We start from the raw sequence: 26,246 nt of genomic DNA on the forward strand, positions 1-26,246 counted from the left end.
CTCTCTGTAGCTGTTAACGTAAGGTGGCTGGATCAGATGTCTGCTACTTTTGATCACAGTTCCCTGAGGTGGGTCTCACTTAGAAGAGTTCCTGAATGATTCTATTTCCTGTCTCAGTGTGCCAGTGAGGCTCTGGCGAGGTGTGAGCTAACGCTGCCGTGTAGTTGGGTCTCTTGCAGAAGGCTAGCTTGTTCCTGTCCTTCCCCCAGAGCTGAGAGTGTAGAATATGCTCCTGTTGGCTGGTGGCAGTGGGGAGGGTAGCCAGTGTGGTCAGTGTGCTTTGGTGGAGTGAGACTTAAGAGAATCAGGGTCCTCTAAGTGTCCAGCAGCGGTTGTGAATTTATGTGTAAGATGGGCTCACCCCAAACCTCACTCATGTGTTTGCATAAGAGAGTAAGAGGCTAACAGGGAAAGCAGTGAGCCATGGGCCTGTTTGAAGGTGTGAACCAGTGCTTCGCTGGGGTGATGGTCTAGAGCAATGCACAGGATGGGAGGCAGGAAGCAGCCTCTTCCTGCTCTGCCCACTCCCTGCAGAGCCAAGGTTGAGATTACCGACCAGTTAGCTAACATCACCGTTCTAACTTAAATTTGCTGCCACTTGGTACAGAGCACTGGGTTGACCCAGCTTCAGGTCACTGTCATCTCAGTGGAGCCAGTGACTGCAGCCTTTGCTCCATCAGTTAAGCTTTTAAAGTGAGGGGCCTAAGTGCTGCTTCACCCTACTTTTGGGGAACCCACTACAACTGGGGAAGGGCGGAAGAGGAGAGACTCAGGAAGCTGCTGAGGGTGCTGGGGAGGCAGTCCCCTTACAGGCCCTTGTCAGTTGCTTTCTGACTTGAAAAGGGCATTGATATATCTTTGGCCATGCACCACACCAAGTTAAGAAAGTGCCCTTCCCACCCCAATAGCATCTGCTTTTGGTGAAGACCTTGCCCTGTGTGGTATCTGAGCAGACGAGTTGGGGACTAGGAGGCAATTTCCCCATCTTAGCCCTGCCGGATCTACCTCAAGGTGACCCAAGAAGTCCATCTTGCCCCTTCAAGAGCCCTAGTCCAATGAAAGGAATAGCTGACTTGTTGTTTAAGAAGGAGATGTTGCCTGTATGCGTAAAAGAGCTCTCTGTTTCAGGCTCATGTACAGTCAGGAATGGTTCCTTCTCATCCAACTGCCCATGCGCCAATGATGCTAATGACGACACAGCCACCCGGCGGTCCCCAGGCCGCCCTCGCTCAAAGTGCACTACAGCCCATTCCAGTCTCGACAACAGCGCATTTCCCTTATATGACGCACCCTTCAGGTGAGGCGTGTGTGTGCAGGGGCCGCCGGGGCACCCCGAGCGTTCTGCTCGCAGAGGTAGAATGGCAGGCAGGACCAGTGCTTCAGGCTGCAGACCTGACTAGCGAGGCCCATCCAAGTGTGCCCAGGAGGGATCGTGACGGTCAGGGAGCATCAGGCTCTGTGTGTGTTCTGCTGGTTCAGGGTTGGCTTGAGAAGCTGCAGCCTCATTCTGGGTAGCCGATGCATGCCGAGGACTCAGTTGGCCTTCCTGGTTATGTATGTATGATAGGCTGGACAGGGCAGCGTGGTCCGTCCTGAGTCCTTTATAGGCTGATGTGGGGGGTTTATGCCCATGGCCAAGTTTGATCGTAGCTTGGAGGAGAGCACTGGTGAGCACGTGCTGTGTGCGGACTGGTCTGAGTGTAGTGTTAGCCCCAGCCTGTGCCCTGACACAGGACGCCCATGATGTCTCGTACTGATGGCTGCTGTGACGACACCTGTCTTCCCTGTGACTTGGAAAGCAGTGGTGCTTGGCTAGCGTAGTGGGAGGGGGTGTGAAGGCCTGCTCCACAAGCAGCAAGTCCAGGACTTGTATCTGAAGTGGTTTACGTCTGACTGGTTTGTTTCTCCTCACCCCCTTCCCTCCCCAACCCCACCTTGGCTGCAGCTGGGGGAGAGGGGCAGCATTAACCCTCCAGTCTTACTCACTAGCACAGGAGTAGTTGACAGTCGTGTGCTGCGGACACTAGGCTGGCGGGCAGTGGTGCCTGTGTTGTTTAAATAGCCACTTTTCTTTTTTACAGTACAAGCCCACCACCAACAGCAGTTGTAAGGCTGCCCTGGAGGAACCGAAAGGCCAAATCCCCTCCTCCCTTCTCCTGCTTCTGCCAACCGGAAGCACAGAAAACTAGAACTTCATTGATTTGTTTTTTAAAAGATACACTGATTTAACATCTGATAGGAATGCTAACAGCTCACTTGCAGTGGAGGATGTTTTGGACCGAGTAGAGGCATGTAGGGACTTGTGGCTGTTCCATAATTCCATGTGCTGTTGCAGGGTCCTGCAAGTACCCAGCTCTGCTTGCTGAAACTGGAAGTTATTTATTTTTAATGGCCCTTGAGAGTCATGAACACATCAGCTAGCAACAGAAGTAACAAGAGTGATTCTTGCTGCTATTACTGCTTTAAAAAAAATCAAGACTTGGAACGCCCTTTTACTAAACTTGACACAAGTTCAGTAAATTCTTACCGCCAAACTGACGGATTATTATTTATAAATCAAGTTTGATGAGGCGATCACTGTCTACAGTGGTTCAACTTTTAAGTTAAGGGAAAACTTTTACTTTGTAGATAATATAAAATAAAAACTAAAAAAAAATTAAAAAATAAAAAAAGTTTTAAAAACTGATACCCAGTTAGTGTGTGTTTATGTTGACTCCTGCTGCTGTGGGAGGTAGACCCCAGGGAAGGCAGGCTGGTTGTGCTGCTCCAGTCTCTGAGGAGGTGCTGACCAAATGACTTTTCTTCTTCACCTTTAGTTCTGGCTCAAGGTATCTAGAAAAAGTCAAGACTGTGATTCCCTCTTCTCGGGTGGATTAGCAGTTGGCTTCAGCAGAAGGCAGGCTGGCCAGAGGTGGGCAGCGTTCAAAAGTCCACATCTGCAAGCAGGTGCAGACTCTGTAAGCTTACTTTTCCTTTTCTACAGAACCAAGCCTTGTTGATCTCAGTTACCCCAGTTCAGTTCTGTTACCAGTAGGGGGCAGAAGATACTTCTTTACAAAGGAAACAAAGGAATCTGACCAGGCTCAGGGTGTGGCCACAGTGGCTAAGCACTTGTCTAGTAGCACAGAGCCTTGTCCTCCTTAGTGCAGCCAGGGATCCAGGGATGGGGGGGGGGGGGGGGGGAGGCAGCACAGAATGAGGCCGGGCTGCCCGAAAGGGAGGCAGGCAAGTGGGATGGGTGTGTGGATGCAGAGATCATGGTTGTAATTCTGGAAACCTTTTTAATTGACATACAGCAATTTGTACATTGTAGCAAAATTTGCATTATTCAAGAATAAGTTACTCATACAGTACATAAAACAAAGATTTGCCAAATACCTTCTGCCGTAATGATAGAAGATGAGATTCCCCGTTTCTATGGTGGCAATGCTGCTTATTCCGGCCGCACACTGGCCATTACATGTGTGTTCATTAGGAGGCAGTGGGTGACAGTTTATCACAAGAGACTGAGCCCTCAGGGAAGGGGTGAAGCCTTAATTTCGGTTAAGAAGCTTAGGTAAAGATAGTGTTGTGTGGCCCAAGATCGTAATGACCCCTATTCCTTTCTCCTACACCATCCAGAGATGATCAGAGGCAGAAGATTTATACAGATAAAGCCATATGGATTGCTGGTAAAGTCAAGGCAGGTTAGTTGACCCAACTCTTTGGTGCTGGTGACTTTTAGTTTGTAGTTGAGTACTCAGGAGAAGGAAGCAAGGGTACGGGGACTGTCGAGCCAGTGGTGGCCAGTAAAGACTGCTGGGGTGGGAACGGTGCCTGGTGCCGACACACTGGGAGGGCATCTGGCCTGGAGCTTCGCAAACCTGCCTGTCCCCTTCAGCCAACTGGACCTACTCTAGCAGAAAGAAAAGGTGTTGGCTTAGTGTTGTCACTCTGTCCCACAGTCACTAGAATACCTTTTTGCCTTATGTTTTCTGTTATCTTAGATACTTCTTGAAAAGAAGCTGTCCACAGTGGGGGTGGGGGTGCTGATTTACAGCGTCGGGCAAGTCTCTCTTCTGAAGGCCCAGGGGAAACGAGTGCCCCAAGTTTGAAGTTAGCTTAGCTTCTGCCAGGCGCAGGGATACAGCTGTGCACCCATTCTAAGTAGATTAGAGACAAATCTGGACCACTGGTTGGATATTGCTTATATCTTTGGTTCATTCATACCTTCTATACAGTGAAGGAAAGTTAGTTACCTTAAAGATGGAACACGAATCTGCACCTGTGTTGGACCCGCCTTGGTCCCTGAACACCATGGGGAGTGTTCAAGAGGAGGCGCAGCTGCTTCCCTCCCCAAGGCCCACCCCCTGCAGAGTACAGAGTCACCAGAGGAGGAGGTCAGGACTGCTGGCTTCAGCAGGGCAGCGGGATGTTTGCCCTGGAACATGTCTAGGGAGTTAAGTTGTGATTCTCTGAAGCCACGGCTGCTGCAAGCACTACCTACTCCCTGTGACCCTGTCCCTTAGGAACAGTCACAGCATTGGCACTGTCTGCAGAGATTGTATGGATGGGGACCCTGCTGCCACCTGGGACAGAGCTTCTACACAACACAGTGCCAGCTCCCTTTTTGGCTCACAGAGGAGCCAACCTCAGGGGTAGAGAGTATAAACATGGCCTCACTAAACAAGCCCTGGAGCCCTTCCCCCACCTGTACCTCCCAGCCTCTGTAAGGCTGCTGTAACCCAAAGTCCTTTTTGTTGTTAAATGTATAAGGCACTGGAGTGGAATGTCCCTTGCCACCCTCCTCTCTGCAAGCTGCCTGGATTTCCCTAAAGGGTGAGACACTTCATTCTCTACGTTAGGGAGGACAGTGGCTACCCCACAGCAGGCAACTGTCCTGAGGGAACAGACAAGGACACTAGCATGCTAGCTTGGCTCAGGGTAAGCGAACCAGGGGTGCTTCGCTGCCCCTGACTTCAGAGTGACAGGGGTCCTAGTAGGGCAGTGCGGTGAATGAGCTTTAATATTAAATGCAAACCTGAATCCTTTAAAACAAAACAAAAACAAGTACTCTGAGGTAAAACGTTTAAATCATTTTTGATCTTTAAGCTTGTCCCTCTGGCAGAGCTTCTGTCGTAAAGCTAAGAGTAGGAGCAGGATCATGAAGCATCTGTCGCCTGTGGCATGGAACCCACGAGGACTTGCCACAGATGTGAAGCTACAGGGAAGGACACCATGTGAGAATCCAGGGACTGTTAGTGTTTTGTGCTTCCCGATGACCCTACCTGGTAAGAAGTCTGTCATCAGCTCTGTCAGTTTCCACTGCCAGCTCTGGGCCTGTAGCCCCACCTCCTTTGGGTTGGGGACTAGGCCTAGGGTACCAGCTAGTGGCACCTGTGCACAAGAACTACATCTGTAAACAGTGGGAGAAAGCCGGGGGCTAGCTGTGGCTGACAAGAAGCCTGTGACAGCCTTGTGTGTGTTGGAAGCAGGGCACATCTGAGCTGGGGAAGGCTGACAGCAGCCTATAGTTCTCTGTAGGGGAGGAAAATGGTTCCATTCACACGTCTGCCTCTCTGCACAGCTGTGAGAGAGGAGTGTACTGGTTGTCAATGGCCCGAAGGTGGCCCCGTGAAGAGGAGTCCATGTCATAGTCCAAGTCCCGGGCACTGCTCACAGACTCGAGCTCCAGCTGCCGCAGACTGTTGGCCAGTTCCTCAGGAGAAGGCACCAGGTGGAAGATCTGCTCAGGTGGTGTCACTTGGCCAGGGAGAGCCTCTGCACCATGGCTGGGGGGACAGCCAACAGAGCTGAGGTGGGGATGACCCAGCTCCGAATCCCAGTGAGGAAGGGAAAAAGGGAAGAGGACGGTGTTGGAGGAACCTGGAGAGATGGCATGGATGAGTCTTAAAACTGAAGAAAGCACACCAGAAAAGCAGCTTTGGGCATGTGTGTACTTGCGGTGACACCACCCTTGACAACAACTTTGGGGTTCCTACCTGGTGCCTGAGAGACGACTACCACATAGCCAGAGAGTCGAACGTCACAGGCTGCTCCACATTCCAGTGGGATAGGGGAGCGCTGGAAGTGGCGGAGCATGTCTACCACCGAGGGGAAGTGCAGGTGTTGTACCCGGCACTGTCCACGCTCTGTGAGCACCAGGCGTAGGTGCTGTGGAAAGGGGTAGAGATCAGCCTGCTGCCCAGGCTGCATTTGCCCCACCCTGGTCCACCAGTTCCTGCCCCTACCTTGGCTCTGCCCTGTAAGTTGAATGTGAGTACATACTCCCCTCTCCGGGACTCACTCTGCCGCACCAGGAACACACCGTGGGCATCAGGGCCCTGTAGCTGGACCAGCTGTGCAGCCCTTACCCTGGAGATAGGGCCGTGGAACCAGGGGTAGCAGGATAGGAAGTGATCTGTTTTCTGGCAGGCTGGGTCCAGCAACACCCCAGGTGAAGCACCTGGCAGAAAGATGGTGGTGGTGACCCGCAGGGGGGCCACATCTCCAAGGACACCCAGAGACCAAGGACCTGGCACATACCTTGGTCCAGGGAGTCAGTGCTTCCCCTTGGGGATCTAGCTGGGCCAGGCTCTGCCACTAAGGAAAGAGGTAACTCGGTGTCCGGGTGCTCCAGCCTGTAGGGGAAGAGCTGGGTAAGAAGGGAACCAGCAGGGATTATCAAAGGGAACCAAGGATGAGTGGGCAGGGACAATCCTCACCCGAGGCCTGTGCTTGCCCTGAGCTCTGCCAGCCATGAGTTCAGCTGCTCTTCATCTCCCACCTCAAAGATGATGTCTGTCTGGTCCTGCACCTGCAAAAAGGAGGCGTGCAGCTCTGTATCTGAGGAGAGAACAGGGCTCCCAAGGAGCCACAGCCTTGGCACTGACCTTCAACACAAAGGTGTAGAGGTTGTCAGGCATCTCCAGGCGTGTACATGGTCGGACCTCCCGGATGCTGGAACAGGCCTCTTGGAGCTTGGGCTTTGAGCTCTAGGAGAGCAAGAGGGTTGGTCATTCAAGGCTGCTCCCACCCCTCAGGCCTCTCAGGTTGTCTGTAGTTTCTCTAGAGGAAGGAGGCACAGAGCATCCTTCTCTTGCAACAACTTCCCACCTGTGGGAACAGTTCTCAGCAAGCCACAAGAACCCGAAATATATATATCATGGCTTGGAGAGGCCAGCTTTCTGGGTTTGGCTGGTCCCAAAAATGCCAGTTCTCAGGCTCAGAGTTCTAGGAGGGAAACCACCCCTTCCCTGACCTCTGGTCCTTTATTTCCTTGTGACAAGATTGTTCTTATGGCTGAGAGGGCTGAGGACCAGCTTCAGCAGAGACTGGGAGAGCCAGAGAAGTAGGAAGGACAGGACTTGACAGGCCTTTTCCCCTCCCTCCCCAGCTTTTGTCCCAGGTTAGAGACTACTAGGTGTTCCACCAAGCACTTCAGAGCCCAGCTTTAGCTCTGCTCTTTGCAGGAGTGTCCAGGACATTTGTGGTTTCCTCAGTGTAAGCAGACTCGCGCCAACTACTACATTCTATACTACCCACTTCCAGACCAAGTCAGATATCTTGACTTTCTAATTCCTTTTGCTTTGCCCTGCCCTCTCTGTGGTGTAGGGTACAGTTCTGCCCTTATTCTACAGCCCCAGGTTGGGCTTTTGACTCTCCAGACTTTAACTTGGATAGATGATGTGGGTCTGATTGGTGGAATTAAAGGCCTGAGATGTTTCTGGGGTGGTGGTCAGTTCTATGTGAGCCATGACACTATGGTTGCCTGTCCCCTATAGCCCCAGCACAGTGATACATAACAAAGAAGTCAGGAGTCCTGCCACCAGCCACTACACCTCTAGCCTGCTGGGAAATGGGGCTGACATTAGAACCATGGCTGCCTCTTGGGTCCTTGTACTGATTTCTGGTCACTCTTAAAGCCACATGGTTTCATGTGTCAAGGGAATGAAAAAACCTGCTTTGCACTGAGCAGTATCTTCAACAGCCTGTTGAAGATATTTCATCAGGGTACCTTCCTCTTCATAGGGCTCTGAAGACACCTGGCCCAGGGAAGCCACACCCGCCAGAGAAAGAACCTGTGGCTGCCTTGAATTCCTCAGCAGACCACAAGCTTCCACTGAACTACACTGTGGAAGCCTGAGGGACCATGATAATGGCTGTATGCCAGGACTATGCCTAGTGAACCCTCCCCCAGGCTGAAACAGCTTCCATTCTAGAGCCCAGGGCCACTACCATCCATCATCACCCTCTGACCTAAGGAAAAGGAATGGGGCTTACAGATGTAGGAAGAGAGCTGAGGTCTTAGGGTAACTTAAGTCCTGGCATGTGTGACTGGATAATATGAAGCCTTTTTCAGAACAAAAACACAGATAGCCGTGGTGGCGCACGCCTTTAATCCCAGCACTCGGGAGGCAGAGGCAGGCGGATTTCTGAGTTCGAGGCCAGCCTGGTCTACAAAGTGAGTGCCAGGACAGCCAGGGCTACACAGAGAAACCCTGTCTCGAAAAACCAAAAAAAAAAAAAAAAAAAAAAAACACAGATAACCCTTTGTTCCAAAATAGATTGCAGTCAGATTATAGGGCTACACAGAGACATTTGGGAGCTAACCAGACTATCTGAAGACAAGCCTGGCAGTAGACTGTTAAAGCTATACTCTTCTTCCAGGCTCTCTTCTTTCCCATTGTGGACCTTATCTTAGGCTATCAGAGGAAGTTACAAATTCCAGGCTCCAGGCACCTGACTGCCAGGCCCAGGCTGACTCTGCTGGCCCTCTTTACTCAAGGTAAAGACTTAGTACAAAGGCCTCTTTGGAAGTGCTCTGTCCCAGCACAGCAGCCCTGGTTGAGCACACCGTGACCCTAACTGCATGCTCAGAGGCAGTGGGCACACCAGTCAGTAGCTGTAGCTAGGACATCCTAGCTACAGGGACCAGGACACAGGCTGCCCAACAGAATGCTTCCAAGAGATGGGGTTTGCAGGCTAATCAAAGTGGCTAAGAAGTCTCAGGAAAGATAGTGCATAACTGAGGAGAAAGAGCTAGTAGGACCAAGGAGCAGAAAGACAAGTTCCTGAGCAAGCCCTCAGCATCATGTAAGGCTCTGTGTGTGTGTCAGATGGAAGCCCTGTTAAGAGCCCCAAGTAGGTACACTTCACAGGCATAAGGGAGCCCCAGAACACTGCCTGTCAGGGCGAGATAGATGTTGGGGTCCTCAGAGGAAACCTTTATGGGGTGAGAATCGAGGCTGGAACAGAAGTGACACTGTTGAGCCCTGGAGGCAGGCAGCACTGATGATCAGCTGTGGCAGAGATCTGTGGCCTTATGCCAGGGAGCTCAGATCAGAGGGAAAAGTTCCTTGCCTCATGACAGGACCAAGACCCATGGCATGAGACAGATCAGCAAAACAGACAACACAGGCTAAGATGGAGCTTGGTTGGTAAATTGCCTCACTAGCATAAAGGCCTAATTTAGGCCCCAGCACAAAAAACCAGATATGGCACAGATTTCAGTAGGATCAGAAGTTCAGGTTATCCTTGACTACATCGTGACCTTAAGGTAAAGAGAAACAAGTCATGGCCTACTGAGACCTAAAGTACAAGAGCAGCTGGGGGTGTGGCTCGGTGACAGACTCTGCCCAGCATGCATCATAAGGCCCAAGCTCCAATGAAATGACCAAGAAACAATGGGAACAGAATCCATCCACAGACCAGGAGCAGACCACCCACATGGAACAGACAGACTGCTGAGAGGTGCACGCCTCTCAAGTGAGATCTAAAATTAGTTGTGCAAGTGTGTAAATACGCTAAAGCCAATGTAATTAAAGCAAATGTTATGGTATAGGAGAAAGAGCAGCTGAGTGTGGTGGCGCACACCTTTTGATCCCAGCACTCAGGAGGTAGAGGCAGGTGGATCTGTGTTTGAGGCCAGCCTGGTTTATTTTACAAAGTTCAGTTCTAGGACAATCGGCTCCACAGAAAAACCTCCCTTTAAAAAAAAAATAAAAATGGTCAGGCATACTCATATCCAAAAGGACTGGGCTGGAGAAACAGACAGTTCCATAGTACCCAACTCCACTTCCCACACCGGAGGACCCAACACCCTCTTCTGACCTCTACAGGCACCAGAGCACACGCATGTACAGAAACATAAAACCTTGAGCTGAAATTAAGCTGAGGCAAAATAGTTACCAATTCCAGGCTAAGTTGAGAATACATAGTATATTCAAGATAGCTGATAGTGCTGGTGCCCCTGGGTGCAGGATACAGCAGAGTTGAAAAGTCAGTGCATATAGCCCAATCCTCCCTCAGGCCCCAACAGCTGCAGGCAATGAGGAGATACAAAGGGACAAGTCACAAGGCCACTTGGGTGTGCTTTTGTGGGAATATCACTGTGTTATAATTTTGCAGCTCCTCACAATGTTAAGCATAGATTGAACAAACAACTTACTAAAATACATTGCACAGATGTTCAAAGCATTACTCACTATAACTCTCCAAGTGGAAACAACCTGATTTCCACTTAGTCATAAATTAGGAAAGAAAATAATGGTAAGTCTATACAAGGGACTATTATCTGGCCATTAAAAGGAACAAGATAATAGATGTGACGTGGGAGCCTCCTAAAGGACAGATATACAAAGGCCATCAGCCTGAGTCCTTTTGAAACAAGCTAATGTCCTAGGAGAGGGTGGAGGCCACACCTTTCTGGACTAGTGAACTTATTTATGGTAGTGACATCATCTTCCAGTGGACCCTGGAGTTGGGGAGAGGAGCCAGCCCAATTACTGCCCTCTTAGGAGCTCTACCCAAGGAGACTGATGATGCAGTGCTCAGTGCTGAATTAACTGCACTAGGGAGACAGCCCAAGGGTCTGCACTGGGCACAGGTGATGCTGGGTTAGAACACATCTGTCTGCCATACTGACACTGTGATGCACTGTTCTCTGCATCCAGGGACAGTAAGTGTTGGGGAGTTAGACAATCCTTACCAGTTTTCTAGGTGGTGGCAGCAGTCTCAGGCCATTTGGCCCCTTTCAGATAACTGCCTAGGAACAGGAATTCTCCTGTGCCTGTGTTGGGGTCAGAGTCAGGTGGCTGGTCTCCCCTGCAGGGTCTCTCTTCACTCATCCCAGACTTTTTCACTCACAAAGCAGTGGGCAGGGGTTTCCCCAGCATGGCCATGGAGCTACTAATAGGGGCAGGAAGGCACCTGGGAGACACAGTCCTAGGGCCTGGAGCCTTCCATGCAGGGAGTCTCATTTCTGCCCCTGGGAGTGTGCCAGAGGGCTCTGTTTGCCATAAAGAGAAACAGGTTCACAAGCTCATGTTCTCAGCCCACGAACACAAGCCAAGATATAAGCTCAGACCTGCGCCTTCCCAGTGCCCTTAGCCAGGACCCCAACACTGAACCCACAGCCCTGACTTGGTGACGCTGGCAGACATGCTCTACAGAATGAGCTGAAAGAGGCCTGAGAGTCACCAGCTGCCAGCAGTGTCGGCACAGCTTGAGCGGTGACCACCAGTTTTCAACAGAACCCACTCTGGGAGCAGGACTTGGGCTGCATATAACAGGCCCATTGGGAGCCCTGACACTTCTTTTTCCCTCTCTTCCCCTTCCAGTCCCATAAGCACAGAGCAAGCCCCTTACTTGTTCACAGCTCAGAAAGGCATAGGCATCTGCCTCTGTGGCCTAAGGTGGGTGGGCCTGTCAAGCACGGTGACACCTGAGTGTGGCTTCTGCAGGCCGGGCTTGCTTTACAAACTGGGGGGAGGGGGGCTTAAACACAACCCCAACCCTAATGACCTCTGCCCTGTGCTCACACAAGACCCCATTTCTGCCTCCTCCACCTCTAGGCTGTGTGGCCTTGGACCAGCCTTCTCGTCTGAGAGTTGACTTCATGATAGGCCCTTCAAAGGGGCCGAGTCAACCATAGTGCTTGTCACAGGAACGCGATGAAGTAAAAGGATAGGCACGACACCAGAGACAGCAGCTCAAAAGGCCCAAGGGGAGACCTGCTTTTGAGGGTCAAGTGTCATTCCCATGCCTCAGTGGGGGTGGGGCTATGGGACCACAGAGCCTGGAACCAGGCTTCCTGCCTCTGCGCCACCTCCTCCCCAGCCCAGAGGAAACCGCCAGGCCAGCAGTGGCCAGCCCTTTCTTTCTGCTTCCTCTTTCCCACACAGTGGGGAAGAAGGGAGGCCAGGTCCCTGCATGTCCCAGGCTCCTCAGGCCTCTTGGCCTCCCTATCCTTGTGCCCAGCAAGTACACGGCCCTCCTGCCCATCACCACCCCAGCTTCTTCTGCAACACCTCTCTCAGGCCACAGAGCCACACACAAGGGACCACCTGCAGGCACTAGGATGGCCTGCACCTAGTTCCCTTCCTGCTGCACTCTACACTCAGACCCTCACTCCCAGCACCAGCTGTGAGACCTTTCTCCCTCAGCAGCAACTCCTGCAAGGCCTGACCCAGGCATACTCCAGAGTCACTCCTGTTCCTGACACCACACAAAGCCACAAAGAGTGGTGACACTAGGCCTTCAGGATCACCAAAGGGAGATTAGGCCTGACCTGACCTGCTGCTCCAAGGGGTTATGGGAGGCACCAGGCCTGAAAACCACTCCTGCCAACTGGGCCAAGCAGTAGGGACCAGCAGCCCAAAGCCTCTGGTCCCCTGGGAAGTGCAGAAGCTGGGGCTTCCCTATAGCACCTCAGCTGGGGCATGCATTGAAACAAGGCTGTCTTCAGCCCCAGCATCTACAGCATCCCTGGTCACTGCCCTGGGGAGAACCGCACAGACGCTACTCCTCTGTCAGTCTCAAGATGTTTTACTTAGTTATTTTTTTGAGATGGGCTTATTTTGTATCCTAGGCTAAACTTGGACACACAATCCTCCTGCCTCAGCTTCCAGAGTGCTGGGTTAATGGGGGTGAGGGTGGAAGGGACATCCATTTTACCTAGCCTTATGTCTTCTTTTTCTTTTAACGTTTTTGAGGTAGCAACTTATGTACCCCAGGCTGCTGAAAGTTGAAATGTAGCCAAGGCTAACCTTGAACTGATGCTGTCACTGCCCAGCTGTGGATTTCTCAGGCTGTGCCGCCACACCCAGTTTAGACCTCAGAATTGTCTTCTCTCCAGGGTTTCTTTTGAATAAGGATGAAGGTGTCCACTTCCCCCCCCCCATGTCTCCAGGGTTTCTTTTGAATAAGGATGAAGGTGTCCACTCCCCCCCCCATGTGTCTGGATCACGGTGTTAAGTCCTCAGCGTAGCCTCCACCCAACCCAGGCAGCCAGCTTTCATGGCTCTCCCTTCAAATATGTGTCACAACTCCTACCTTGGGGCCTTTGGCCCCCTGTCCCCTGCTGCCAGTCAGTGGGTTCCCCTTCAGACTCACAAATGACCAAGTGCACCTGCCTATAACCCCAGCTCTCCGGCTGGAGCAGGAAGATTACCTTCAGTTGAAGGCTAACCTGAGCTACATAGTGATCTCTACACCCACCAAGGCTACTGAGGAAGACCCTGGGGTTGGGGGGTAGGGGAGGAAAAGAAAGAGAAGGAAACTTGCAGTTTAGACAGCACTGTTGTCACAAACTAGACACTGGCCAGCAGGACAGATGGTGTCCAGAAGCAGAAGCACAGTCCCTGCCTAACAGGAAAGACAGACAGTCTGTCCAGCTCACAGCCAAGTATCCACAGGCACAGCGTGGTGGCCTGGCCTCAATCCAACTCGGCCTAGATGCCCATGAAGGGTACAAGGACGTTCCAGAAGAAAAGGCAGCGCCCACGAAGCCTGTGGGGGGCTAACATTTCTTAAATAGAATACAGAAAGCCCTGAAATGGGGAGCTTGTCCAGTGTGGTGACTGATGCCTATACTCCAGCCAATCAGGATGCTGAGGCAGGAGAGCCAAGAATTGAAGGCCAACCTCGCTACACAGGGAGATAGTTTCTCAAAAAATTAATAAGGGCTGTCAAGATGGTTCAGCAGCTACCTGAGTTCCATTCCATAAGACCCAGGTGGAAGCAGGGCAGTGGTGGTGCACGCCTTTAATCCCAGCACTCGGGAGGCAGAGGCAGGCGGATTTCTGAGTTCGAGGCCAGCCTGGTCCACAGAGTGAGCTCCAGGACAGCCAGGGCTACACAGAGAAACCCTGCCTCGAAAAAAACAAAAACAAAAAAAGACCCAGGTGAAGGAAGGAGAGCACTGACCTCTGACCTTGGCACACCTTCCATCCCTGCTAAAAGCTAAATTACATCAAGCTCCCATAAAAGGTGGGAGGCTGAGTTGTTAAGAAGGCAGTCCACGCTGTGTGATGTGACATCTGCAATACAGGAACGCCTGCATCCCACACAAGCTTTGGGAAGCCCTTAGAAAAGGCAGTGGAGGGGCTGAGGAGATGGATCAGCTGACAAAGCATGATCCACAAACATGAGGACCCCAGGAACTCAGGGCACTGAGAGGAGACGGGCAAGCAGACTCTCTGGGGCTCACTGGGCAGGCAGGCAGGCTGAGCTGATGAGCTCCAGGTTCAAAGAGCTTGTCCTAAAAAATAAGGTAGAGAGCAAAGGGGGAAACCCCCAAGGTTGTCTCCTGGCCTCCACATACATGCACCCCCAAACACAGACACACAAAGGGAAGGACGGGGCGGGGTGGGGATACAACAGGCTCTTCACAGAGAAGAAATCACAGGTGGCAAGAGAACAGGTGGCACTAAGCTCCTGGGACGAGCACATGCCCACTGGGACTGACCAGGGGCAAGAATGGGTTAGGCTATGGAAGCAGGGATCTCTCTGCCACCACCACTAAGGACACCAGCTGGCACAGCCACTTGGGAAAAGTCATGGTGTCACCAGGAAAATCACTTCTAGGAATATACCCAAGACAAACGAAAGCACATGCCCTACAGAGACCTGTGTGAATGTCACTGTGACATTACTCAAAAAAGTCCCAAGAAAGCCAGGAACAGGAGCGTAAATGCTCATGGTGCCAGTGCTTGGGAGGCCAATGATGCAAGTCCCTATCCATGGGGAAGAAGGCACTGAAGTGGAAACCACCAAACCACCCAGCAACAGGTATCAGTAAAACAGCGGGCAGGTCAGTGCTGGCACTGAAGAGCACACCAAACAAGATGAACTCCCAGCACTGCAGAGAGGGCTTGGCAGTTAGAGCATCTGCTGCCTTGGGAGAGTACCCGAGTTCCATTTCCATCACCCATACCACCGATAACTCCACCTATATCAGGGTACTGGATGGATCCCTTTGGCCACTGAGCTGCACTCACACATGCTCACATATATGCGTACATAACAAATAAACACATAGGGACTGAGGATGTAAGCTGGTGACTAGAGTCCTGCTGACCATGCACAATGCCCCAGGTTCAATACCTAGCACCACAAAAGTTGGCCTGGTGGGACATGCTTATAATCCCAGTAACCAGGAGGTAGAGACATGTTCCAACCTCAGGTCATCCTCTACACAGCTAGTTCAAGAGCAGGCTAGGCAGCATGCTATCTCAAAAACAAAACCATATATCCAACCTGGAGAGAAAAGGCAGAGAGTGGGGAAATGTGTGTGCTTCTGGGTCACTTGGAGGTACACACTGAAACTCAGAGCACCGCCATTTAGCAGTAACTGGCAGGGAAGATGTCTTACAAGGTCTTTGCCACCCTAGCACACCCAACTACCTTTCTGCTGCAACAGTGCCAGCTGCATGCTCCAGGGGCTTACTCCTTCCACAGCTCCCAGCCCCTAATGTGTGCTTAGCACACAGTAGGTAATTATCTGGCCTGTGATCATTGCAAAGCATATGCCTGAATATTACTAGTAGTGCCTCGGGGTTGGGCTCACATCAACTGTTACTCTACAGCCAGGCTGTTACACAAAATGGGACCACAGAGAAAAGATGAAATGACAGCAGGCAGCCAGGCTTCACACATCCACAAAGGAGGGTTGGGTGCCAGCTGCAGGCTGAAGCACTGAGACCCTAGGCCTCACCTGCCAGCAAGAAGCAAAAGAAAAGAAACTGCAGAGTCGGCTATGCCACTCAGCCTTCATGGACTTCCTGAAAGTTCCAATGTCCACGTTAGGTATATCTGGACTTTCAAAGACTTTGAACCAATATGCTCCAACCCATCAACAGCACGAACAGTCCTTGAACTCTCCGGGGTCGCAGACTCACTGTCCTGGAAGAGTCGGGCCCACAGGGTACCTATCAAAGCTGTGGGCACGCTGTAGCACCACACTCTCCAGGTGCTCACCTTGGGCGGATCGAAGAGCTGCAGAAGGTGGCCGTGGCCCGGACCTGGAGACCGAAGCACCAGGCGACCCCGCTGCCAGCGTGCACCGCTGTCCATTGCTGCCTCGTCCGCCAGGCTGTAGCGCAATACCACCTCCTTGAGCGCCTCGGTTGGCGGCTCTCGCAAGCCCCAGGGTAGCAACTTGCGGGCCGGGCCTGGCCTGCTAGCTGCGGTGGTGTCGATGTCATGGGTGTCACTGGTAGCCCCGGGCAGCTCCCCTGCCGAGCGGCGGCGGAAGAGCTGGCGCAGGCCGCGGCGCAGGTGCTGCAGGGCACAGGCAGGCCGCGGGCCCAGGTCCTCGGAGCTGCGTGCCTTGGGCAGCGCGGGGCGGGGTGGAGCAGTGGCGCGGTAGTCGTGACCCAGTGGTCCTGCGAGGCTCTCGCGCACCTCCCGGCAGAAGTGGCGCTGGAAGAGTTCCGCGAACTGCAGCGACACCAGGTCCGCGCGCGGGGGCTGTGGGTGCGCGCGCGCAAACAACCAGTACTGGCGGGCCAGCTCCCGGGCCGCCGCCGCTGCGTGCTGCTCGCAGAAGTCGCTCCAGCCGCGAGGGGATGCTGGAGAGGCGGGTGCGGAGGACGTGCGGGACGGCTGCACGGTGGGCTCGTTCATGGTGGAGAGCGAGGCGGGGCGGCCGGGCTGTAAGATAAGTCAAAAAGCAATGAGCCCAGAGAACATCCCCGCCCAGGCGACCACCCGGGAACACCCAGCACGTGGAAGCCAGCAAGCCAGCGGGCCTGCAGCTCCCACGTGGTGGATACAGTGAGTGGCTAGGCGAGATCTACCAGGGAGGCGCTACCTCTTTCAGGGGGGCTCAGCTCAGCACCACTCAGAGCCATGCTTGGCGTTTTCAAGAATTTTCCATCTAGTCTCTTCAGGCTTCAGTTGACCATATGAAGTGAAATTTCGGATGAAGGGAACTCCCTACTGGGAAGCAGGCTGTTCACAGCATATCCAAGTGAAAACTGACAGGATTGCCAGGGCTGCTTTGTAAAGACTAAATAAAACATAGGCTCTCCACTGCCCATGCTAGGTGCTCTAAAGCAGTACAGCTGCTTCTGTGGGGGACAGTCTGACAAGAGGAATTTTAGACTCATTTCCCACAATTAAAAGGTTTTAATTTAATCCCAGCACTCAGGAGGCAGAGGCAGGCAGATCTCTGAGTTTGAGGCCAGCCTGGTCTACAAAGTGAGTTCCAGGACAGCCAGGACTACCCAGAGAAACCCTGTCTTGGGAAAAAAAAAAAAAAAAAAAAAAGAGGTTTTAATGTAAACACTTGCTCATAGGCCCAGAGCCCTGGCCACAGTTCCCTGCTGTTGGTGACAACCCCAATCAGCAGGTAAAGCTGGGGATGCAAGGACCCTGATTCGTCCTGTAGTAGGAGTCAGGGACTATCTAACCACCTCTTCCAGGGAGATCCACGCTTGAACCCACCCTCCACCCTGTAGGAACTATTTACCCCACACACAAACCAAGGCTCACGTGTTTCTCCAGCTAGTTTTTACAGGTATGCGACCACATTTGTTAAGGGAACACCTAATTGTGAACAAGAAAAGCCTGGAGGGCAGACCCATGCTGAAATGAAGACTGTGAAGGCAGATTTGGGGTTGGGGGAATAACTGAAGCAGAGGAGTATTACTTATCTCTAGAAAGCATGGTTAGAGCATGGGCTCTGAAGCCCACAATCAGCAGTTAAGTCATCCTGAGTGACCTCCCATGGTTCTCCACCTCAGTTTCCATGCCGGAGGAACTAACTCACCCTGCCCACTTCCAAGTGCTACAAAGAAAGACTCAATTATGAATGGCTTCAAATCTGGGAACGTTCAATGTGACTGGCTACTGTCCTCACAGAGAAAATGTTGGGAGTGTGGGGACACCCACACAGAAGATAAAAAGCAGTCTGTAGTGACCAGACTCTACACAGGGATGTAAACACCTCTAAGCTTGATGGAGAACTCCGGGAGACACACGTGCAAGTCAGTCAGGATGTCTGTCGTGTCTGGTCAGGATAAGCATTGAGCAACCTGTGTACAAGACCCACCTCCATCTACTCAGGCACTCCCCAAAATACCCTGAGGGCCTACTGTGCACCATGCACTGCAGTGGGCCCAGGGGATACACGGTGAACAGGTAAGATCTTTAAAATCTTAGCTAGTGCGGTGGTGGCCTGTGCCTGTGATCCCAGGACTGGAAAGATCAAAAGTTCAAGATCATCCTTGGCTACAAAGAGTTCAAGGCCACCCTGGGCTGTGTGAGACCTGTCAAACAAACAAGCCTTGTCCCCCAACCCAGAGCTCAATGCAAAGAGGACCAGGCACTGGCCATGTGGCACCTCAGTTTCCCACTCATTAAATATTTGTCAGGAGCTAGAAGTGGACTCTCTCTGCTGCTCCTGCCCTACAAGTCACTTTTCCCTCCGTGGTCTGTGCTCTGTAAGACCCAAAACAGACAAAGGGTGACCAGCACCTGACAGGGCACTTCAACTCTAATGCAAAGGCCTGTCAACTCACTGGGAGGCACTCTGCACCCTGTCAGTACTTTGCATACCATGCCACAAACCTATAAGGTTCATAGCACATAGTAGGTCCTTGGCACACAGCAGCAAAAGCCAGGAGTAAGAATGAAATAGACTAAACCTAACCAGGCCCATCTCATTCTGTCCCCCTCCCCATGGAGAGCACCTACTCCCTGGGAGATTCCCAGCCTTGGTCAGTGCCATATCGCCATATACCAGGCCTTGGCAAGGGAGAGCCAGGCGCAGCCTTCATAGCTTGGCTGACCCACAGCTGAGTGCACACATAGCTCCAGCCCCATTGCAGACTTCGAGGGCCACTGGGTCGTCTTCTTGCATCACTCATCACCCCATAAGAGGAGCACAGTCCTCAAGTGCTGTGAGGATTTGTCAGTGGCCATCTCCATCAGACCCAGAGCACACCTGCTCTCCTGCCACAGCAGGGCCTCCAAGACACATACAAAAACTTAAGTCTTACCATGTAGCCCAAACTGGACTTGGGTACCCCGTCCTCCTGCAGGCCTGGCATGAATAAGGAATATTTTTTCTCTTTAGGATGACCTCCTTCTGCCTCCAACTCCTGAGTGCTGGGTTTACAGGCATGTACTAAGTTTCTATGGTGCTAGGAATGGACCCCAGATCTTCCCACATGCTAAGGAAAGCATCCCTCCCAACTAAGCCTCGCCAGTCTAAGAACAACCGCCTGTGTACAGTGCCTAATGACCAACACCATCCACTAGCCACCATCTCGCCTAGCCTACCTTCTGGGCACCCTGTGCTCCGTCCACACGTCCCCCTTCACCTGGAACATGTGCCTAGTCACTCTGTATGCCAGGCCTGGCTGTGTGCTCACTCTAATGGCCCTCACGTGGCACCCACCACTCCTGCAAAGTTCAGGCATCACAGAACCCCTATGGTGTGGGAATGAAACCACAGGGTACCAGGAACAGCACTCACAGAGGCACTCCGAAGTGCCCAGATGCACCCCTAGGAACTAACTTGCTCCCTACACCCTACAGAGCTTACAGCCCAGAGCCAGCAATGTGAAGGACTGCTTCAGCCCTGTTCACAGCCCAAACCCACCACCTGTTTAGAAACAGTTGCAACCTACCAACAAAGCACATGCAGGCCCATTAAAATGGCTCCCAGAATGGGAAGTAGTTGGGTGTCCAGTCCTTAAGGCCAAGTCAAAGATAGGGAAACGAGGCATGGGAGGTGGGCTTACTCAAGGCCCGACCACCATCTAGAGGGGATGGATCCTAGCCAGCCTGCTCACAAGCACCAGCTCCTATCAGCCACAGTGCCCTATCCATCTTCACCTTTCTGAGGTGCACCTGCCACCCCCAAGGCACACTCAGACCAAGTACCTCAGATACCTTGGCAACAGGGCAAGGCAGTCTGGCACTCCAGTTTCAGGTCACATGCCAGCCACTCCAACCTGGGACTCTAGGAACACCCCTGGAAGGAAGAGAGCACCCTTAAGACCTACCCCAGGAACCTTAGGGACTGCCTCCATCCAACTCTGCCCAGGGGCAGCAGGGCAGGCAGGCAGGCTTTGATAACCCCTGTGGCACTAAGAGCTGTGGTAGGTTGGCATAGGCTGGAGAAGAGAGTGGCTGTGCAGTTTGTCGCTGACACTTAACACAGTGGAGGCGAGTCAAGCCACCCAGCAAGGCCCAAGCCTCAAGAGGGACCTAATTCTGGGTGAGGCAGCAGTGTGGGGAGCAGGACTATGGAACACAGGGCATCCCCGGGTGAGGTGGCCCCGGGCTGGATGGCCAGGGAAGCCAGGCAGCATAAAGCTGGTCCCCTCCAGTGACTGACAACACTTTCCACGTGCTAGGGGATAAAGCACAGCTGCTGAGCTTGCAATAACCCAGGGTCAGAGCAGAGAAGCCCTGAAGAAGGAAGGAAGGAAGGAAGGAAGGAAGGAAGGAAGGAAGGAAGGAAGGAAGGAAGGAAGGAAGGAGCGAGCCCTAGGAACTTCACATTCAGCTTATGATAGACTCTGTGTCAGTGTGACTACAGGCACAGCTCTCCTCACCCACAGAAGGTACACTCTCATCTGCCCACCTGGGTTTAGCCTCAGGGGCTTCTCCTAATCCCCCCCCCCCGTAGGAGCCACAGTGACAAAAAGAGCTGGGCCCTGGGTAGCTTGTTCCCCAAACCCCAAGTAATGCATGGCAAACATGCAGAGCAGCTAGCTCCCCGTAGTTAGCAAGGTGGGCAGCATCCCTGAACACCCCCATCGCCCCATTCGGCTTGCCACAGGCAACCTGGACAGGCAGTGCCAGAATAGGGAGTATCAGCTAGCTTCCTCTGCCCTCCCTCCCAGGTGCACCACCACCACACGCACACACCCTGACATTCCAGACAGCCATCACTCTAAGTAGGCTCCAGGAGGTGGGGTAAGCAGGGGAACAGCCCCCAAGATTGGTGCACCCTCACAAAACCAGACAGGGCTTCCTTTATGGGCCCCAGGGTTGACAGTGGCAGAAGTGATGGCAGCTGTACCTCACTGCCAGGGAAAGCCTTGCCCGCCTTCTTCAGAACTGCCCGGGCCTTGAGGAAGACAACAATGACAGCCTCCGCCCTTATGTGCCCCTCCCCACCAATGAGTCCTAGGGACTCTGGAGATGCCACCAGTGTGTGTCTGAAAGGCAAGCCTACCTCCTGCGTCTAGAAGCGACATTGAGCCCCCACTCCCAAGTCTGGCCCCACCACCCCCCCCAACCCCCCTGTCAGCTGCAGTGAGTCAGCCCCACAAGCAGGGCACAGACTTCCTCCCTCCAGGCCTCCCTGGAGACCAAGCTGCACCCCCCCCCCCAGCAGCTAGGGGGGGGCACATCCGGACAGGCCCCAAGGGGCTCCAGGACTGGCTCACAAGGAAGCCAGGGGGCTGGCCCCCCTGCCGACCCTTGACAGGGTTGTGTGGGAGGAAAAATCTTTCAGCCATCTGCTCAGCTGCTGGGTTTCCGGCTGGCCAGGGCGGGGCAGGCCATCAGATCCCTTAGGGACTTGTCTCTTGTCCCAATGAGAATGGTACTGGGCTGGAGAGCTCAATGCAGGAGGTGGGGCCGGGGGCGTCACTGAGATCCCTAGATCACTGACCAAGAGACACAGGTTGTCCAAATCATGGGGCACAAGCAGGTGGTGTCTAAGTGCCCAAGGGCATGCAACCAGGCCTGAGGTATACCCGGTCCCTGAGGGACCTCAAGCCCCTGGAAGCTGGAAGCTGGGGTGCAAGGCTCCTGGGTCCAACTAGGTATGACTCAGCTAGTGACCCCCACTGAGTCATTTCCCCTAAGCAGTGTGCCAGCCTCAGTTTCCTCGGGGAGGGTGGGTGGCCAGGAACAGGCCTGGCAGGAAGGAGCAGCCCCTCCAGACACTCCAGATGGAAGCTGCTTCCTGCCCTGCCCTCCCCTGCCCAACCAGAGATGCTCAACACCCAAGGGGCCCTGGGGACCGTTTTCCCAGGAAACCTAGCAATTAAGGGCCAGCCACTCCTGGATTAATAGCAATAGCTTAAATTTATTGAGCACTAACATGCCAACACTGCATGCCTCTCCCTGACTCTGTCCTTCAACACCTACACTTCAGACTTCCAAGAACACCTGTAACTCTGAGACAGCACAACCCAAGCCTAAGACCTCAGAGTCAGGCCAGTTACTGCCTACCTGCTTCAAATGTCTTCTTGTTGGGCTCCTACATAGTACACAACCACCTAGAGAGGTACGAGACTTGGCTGACACTGGGCAGGTTCCTAGAGATGTCAGGTAACTTGCCCAGGGCCTCACCCCTGAAGCTAGCAGAGTCTGGATTAGTCTCCACATAAGTACTGCTCCAGGGAGAAATGGGGACTTGAAAGGAAAGACCTCTCGTTTTAACATTACTATCTGTCCCATCTCTGTGTGCCAGCAGTTAAAACCCTTCCCGCTCTTGATGACTTTTTCATCGCCTCACAGAAGTACCCACCCAAAGAGTCACAGCAATGGGACATTCAGAAGCTGACGAGCCTCACAAGGTGGGCTGGACCCCGGAAACCTGATCTGGAAAGGGTGTGATACAGGCCCAGGCAGCCAGAAGGGGCTCCCAAGTACCTTCAGCTCTATCCCAGAAGTGGGAGAAACCAGATGGTGACCCAACTAGCCTAGACAGCCTGAGGCACACAAGCTGACGGTACAGCCCAGCTACTCAAAGGAAAGAACTGTCACTTCTCTAAGAACATTTTGAACGGTGAGGACCAGGCACTGGGTGACATTTGGTGCCAGAGAGTCAGGAAGGAAGAGGAGCAGCAAATGACCTCAACAAAACAGATAACACCCTTGTCATGACTGCCTGCTCTCCTGATCAAGCCATCCTGTGCTCTGGTGGCTCTCACAAGTTAGGTGTCAACTGAGGGAACCCAGGCCAGGAAGGGGTTTGTCATCTGACCCTGCCCAGGGTCCTTCAGAGTTCCCTGCCCACAGACTTGGGAAACCCCAGAGCAGCTATGCTCAGGAGAGAGCTGAGGACGGTCCCAGGGCGAGGGTCAATAAAAGTGGACAGTCTGAAAACCAACGGTCTGTAACTGAGCCCTTCTCCCAGCTGGCGCAGGTGCCTTCCACACAGCGTTCATTAAAACTCCACCTCATTGTAACTGCACCACAAATCTCTTCTTACTCACTGAACAGCGGGGAAACGGAGGTCGCGACCCTCATCTTGGAGAGCAGAGGAGGAAGAACACAAGTTCTGTCTCTAGGACCCTCGGTTTCCTCTCTTGCCACTGCCCAGCCCTTGAGATCCCCAAACCAAAGCTGCTGTCGCCGCTGCGGGCCAGCCCCTTCCCAGCTGACCACCCATTGGGACTGCACAAGTTCCAGAATGTATTCACCCCTCCCTGCTCAGATGGAGTTTCCTCCCAGAGGGGGTCTGGGGGGACAAGGTTCAGAAAGTGTCCTAAAAGCATAAAACTCTTATAAACCTCAACTTCCCCCAGCGGGCCCTGGACTGTCATGGCCTGTCCCACCCCCTTCCCCCATCTCTGGTTGATCACCGGGACACTAGTGACACACGTGTCCCCCCTCCTCCCCCACCCTCACCGCCAGCCCACACACACACACCCCCGGCAGGGGCCCAAGCACGCTGTGTGCCGGGACAGCTCTCGGTTCCTCCCGCGGCGCCCCGCCAGGCTCCTCTCCCGAGGCCCCAGCTGAAAGCACTGACCTCCGCGCCCACATCACTGCGGTCTGGGATTGGGGAAGAGAAACAGAATGAGGAAACGCCAGAAAACAGAAGCGGGACCCAGGGACGGCCGCCCGGCCCAGTTCCTCCAACACGCTCGGCGCGCCGCGCTTACCGCGCAAGCTGCGGGTCGGGGCCCGGCCGGCCCATGGCGTCGCACGGCCTCTCGGCGCTCAGGCAGGAAACCCCGGCTCGGAAAACGGCCAGCGCCTCATTTCCGCCGCCAGCTCCTGACAGCAGCCGGGGGACGCGGCCCCGGGCCGTCCCCGGGACGCTGCTGCTGCTGCTGCTGCTGCTGCCGCCGCCGCTGTGGACCCCGTGTGGCCCGTGACAGTCTGGGCTGGAGAGCGGCCAGGCGGAGGCGACGGCCCGAGCCCATGCCGCCCCACGCCGTTATGTAAAGAGGAACCAGCCACCAGCCGCGCGCGGCGGCGGAGGGCGGCCTAGAGGCGTGGCCACAGCGAGCCACGCCCCGGGGCCGCCTGCGGAGGTCGGGGGCGGAGCCTATCCCGGTCCCACCCTCCCCTCACGCCTCCGCCTGCTGCCCGGTGGGAGGTAGCATAGCGGTAAGCTCCGCCCCCAAAAGGCGCGCTCTCTGCCCCCAAGTTGCGTCGCGCCCCCTAAAGAAGGGAAATAAAATAAAATAATCTCGAAGGGGAGGAGCGTGCTCGGTCCCGCCCCTCTCGCGCTGGCCAGTCACCGCGTGCCTCGGCAAGGCGGGGCCCCTAGAAGGGGTGGGGCGGGGCTAGGCGCGCGATGGGCGTGGCCGCCCCGACCTTCGGGACCTCCTGGGGGCGCGCCCCTGCGGACTCCCTCCAAGCCCAATCTTATCTGAGCTTGCCGGGCCGGGTCTAGCAACTGCGACCGCGGTTTTCATCACCTCCCGGGGAAGGGGCCAGCCCCACCCTGGCCCCACTATCCATGACTCCGCCGAGGCAAGACGGCGCCATCCATTCATGGTCCGCTCCCCTCCTAGGGTCCTCGGAGTCCCGGAACGGGCCGAGTAGGCTGTTCTCTACCTGGCCGCCCGGCCGCATTCTCTAACTTGATGAAACTTTCTCCAAGAGCTCCTCCGCATCCCAGGCAGCCGAGCCCTTTGAACGTCCACGCCTGCGCGCCCCTTAGCCCTTTACCTTTTCTCTATCGCCACATAGGCTAACAGTGGGCTGCCCCTGTTCTGAAGTGGAGTCACTGCACGCCAGTCTTCCCCGCGACTCTACGGAGGGAGGGGAAAGAGGAATGCCTGTCCCCTCCCCCTCCCCCAACAGGAAGCAGGCCGCCCACGCCCCCAGCTTGGAGGGGCCACTGCAAGCCTTCCCAGACGACAGGCTCCCACGAGCCGCTGGCTCCCTGGAGCCTTCCTCTTGCTGCGTAGGACTAAATATTTGACCCCCTCCAACTCAGTTTTTTCATCTATGAAATGGAAATAACACGTGTCCCCAGCCCACTCAGGGACTGGAAGAAGTGAGTTGCTCACATTAGAGCAGCCTAACCAACCGGGCTGAATTCAGTCCCCGGGCCTGCCGTTGGAGCCGGAGGAAGGGACTCCCCCGTAGGTGGGGATTTCCACTACAATCGGACAGCAGCAAGCTGGAGCCTGGTAGCAAAATAGCTTGGAAGAAGCCCCCCAACCCCCTCAAAAAAACGAGCCAAGGCGATGTCTACGATGTCATAGGCACTATAAGGTGTTTGTGGACATCAGTGATTCCCTCGTGGGGGCGCCACTCTGGTTGGGAGACAGCATCGGTGACAGCTCCGTTGTGGAGTTGTCTTTGGGACGCAGGAAGAGAAATCTTTGACTAATATTTAAGCTGCGATCTCCCACATGATGAAGGGGGGAGGCAATCCCAGCCAATGCAGCGCCAAATGCAGAGGCCCTAAAGTGCCTTGTTAGAAAAGTAGCAATGGCCCAACCTACAACGAAGGAACACGTGCTATTTTAGAGGTCTAGGTGCAGAGTCGGGTTTGGTTTGTTGTTTGTTTGTTTTTCTCAGGGAAGGGAGGGTCCTTCCTGAGGGCACTGGGGAGCCATGAAGAATCGCGAGAAAGAGCAGGCCCAGATGAGCTCCGCCACAGAGGCCGGTGTAGGTGTCCCCATTCGGGGACGCAGTACCTAAGGAGGGCTGCGGTGGAAACTAGCTTGGTTGGCCCGTAGCACGCTCCCTACGACACCTGGGGCGACTGCCGGGTACCTGCAGCCTCGCCGGGGCCAGGAGGCGCGCGCGCGCGCGCGCGC

The 26,246-nt window shown here is 54.0% G+C and overlaps 2 protein-coding genes across 10 annotated transcripts in view; one reads left to right on the forward strand and one right to left on the reverse strand.

Annotated features, from left to right (window-relative positions):
• Nucleotides 1-2,698, forward strand: part of Atxn2 (ataxin 2) — a 102,104-nt gene extending 99,406 nt beyond the window's left edge. For 2 of the 7 annotated variants that reach the window (XM_021161685.2, XM_029477312.2), the window contains exons 24-25: nt 1,129-1,297; nt 2,082-2,693. In XM_021161685.2, the coding sequence (XP_021017344.1) occupies nt 1,129-1,297; nt 2,082-2,110 (198 nt within the window). In that variant the 3' untranslated portion in view covers nt 2,111-2,693. Of the gene's footprint in view, nt 1-1,128; nt 1,298-2,081 lie in introns of all 7 variants that reach the window. The other 5 variants (XM_021161686.3, XM_021161687.3, XM_029477313.2 and 2 more) reach the window with 3 other exon arrangements.
• A 563-nt stretch (nt 2,699-3,261) lies between these two features.
• On the reverse strand, nt 3,262-25,195 carry Sh2b3 (SH2B adaptor protein 3). 3 transcript variants are annotated; one of them, XM_029477318.2, is made up of 8 exons: nt 25,144-25,195; nt 16,240-16,914; nt 6,873-6,974; nt 6,705-6,796; nt 6,526-6,620; nt 6,231-6,445; nt 5,982-6,153; nt 3,262-5,865 (listed from the first exon to the last, which is right to left on the reverse strand). In XM_029477318.2, exons 2-8 carry the CDS (start codon nt 16,885-16,887, stop codon nt 5,543-5,545), a joined length of 1,647 nt encoding a protein of 548 aa, XP_029333178.1. In that variant the 5' UTR covers nt 16,888-16,914; nt 25,144-25,195; the 3' UTR covers nt 3,262-5,542. The 3 variants fall into 3 exon arrangements, with proteins under 3 accessions (XP_029333178.1, XP_021017661.1, XP_085693243.1); XM_021162002.3 differs by lacking the exon at nt 25,144-25,195 and adding an exon at nt 24,126-24,453; XM_085837117.1 differs by lacking the exon at nt 25,144-25,195 and adding an exon at nt 20,164-20,547.
• Nucleotides 25,196-26,246: the final 1,051 nt, after the last annotated feature.

This window comes from Mus caroli, unplaced genomic scaffold (assembly GCF_978045245.1).
Source record: "Mus caroli unplaced genomic scaffold, Mus_caroli_1 scaffold_4, whole genome shotgun sequence".
Lineage (NCBI taxonomy): Eukaryota > Metazoa > Chordata > Mammalia > Rodentia > Muridae > Mus > Mus caroli.

Coding starts and splice junctions, on each gene's coding strand:
- Sh2b3 (XM_029477318.2), bottom strand. CDS start 16,887: ATGAACGAGCCCACCGTGCAGCCGTCCCGCACGTCCTCCGCACCCGCC. Junction 6,154..6,230: donor ACTTACAGGGCAGAGCCAAG/GTAGGGGCAGGA, acceptor CCCTTTCCACAG/CACCTACGCCTGGTGCTCAC. Junction 5,866..5,981: donor AGTCGTCTCTCAGGCACCAG/GTAGGAACCCCA, acceptor CCATCTCTCCAG/GTTCCTCCAACACCGTCCTC.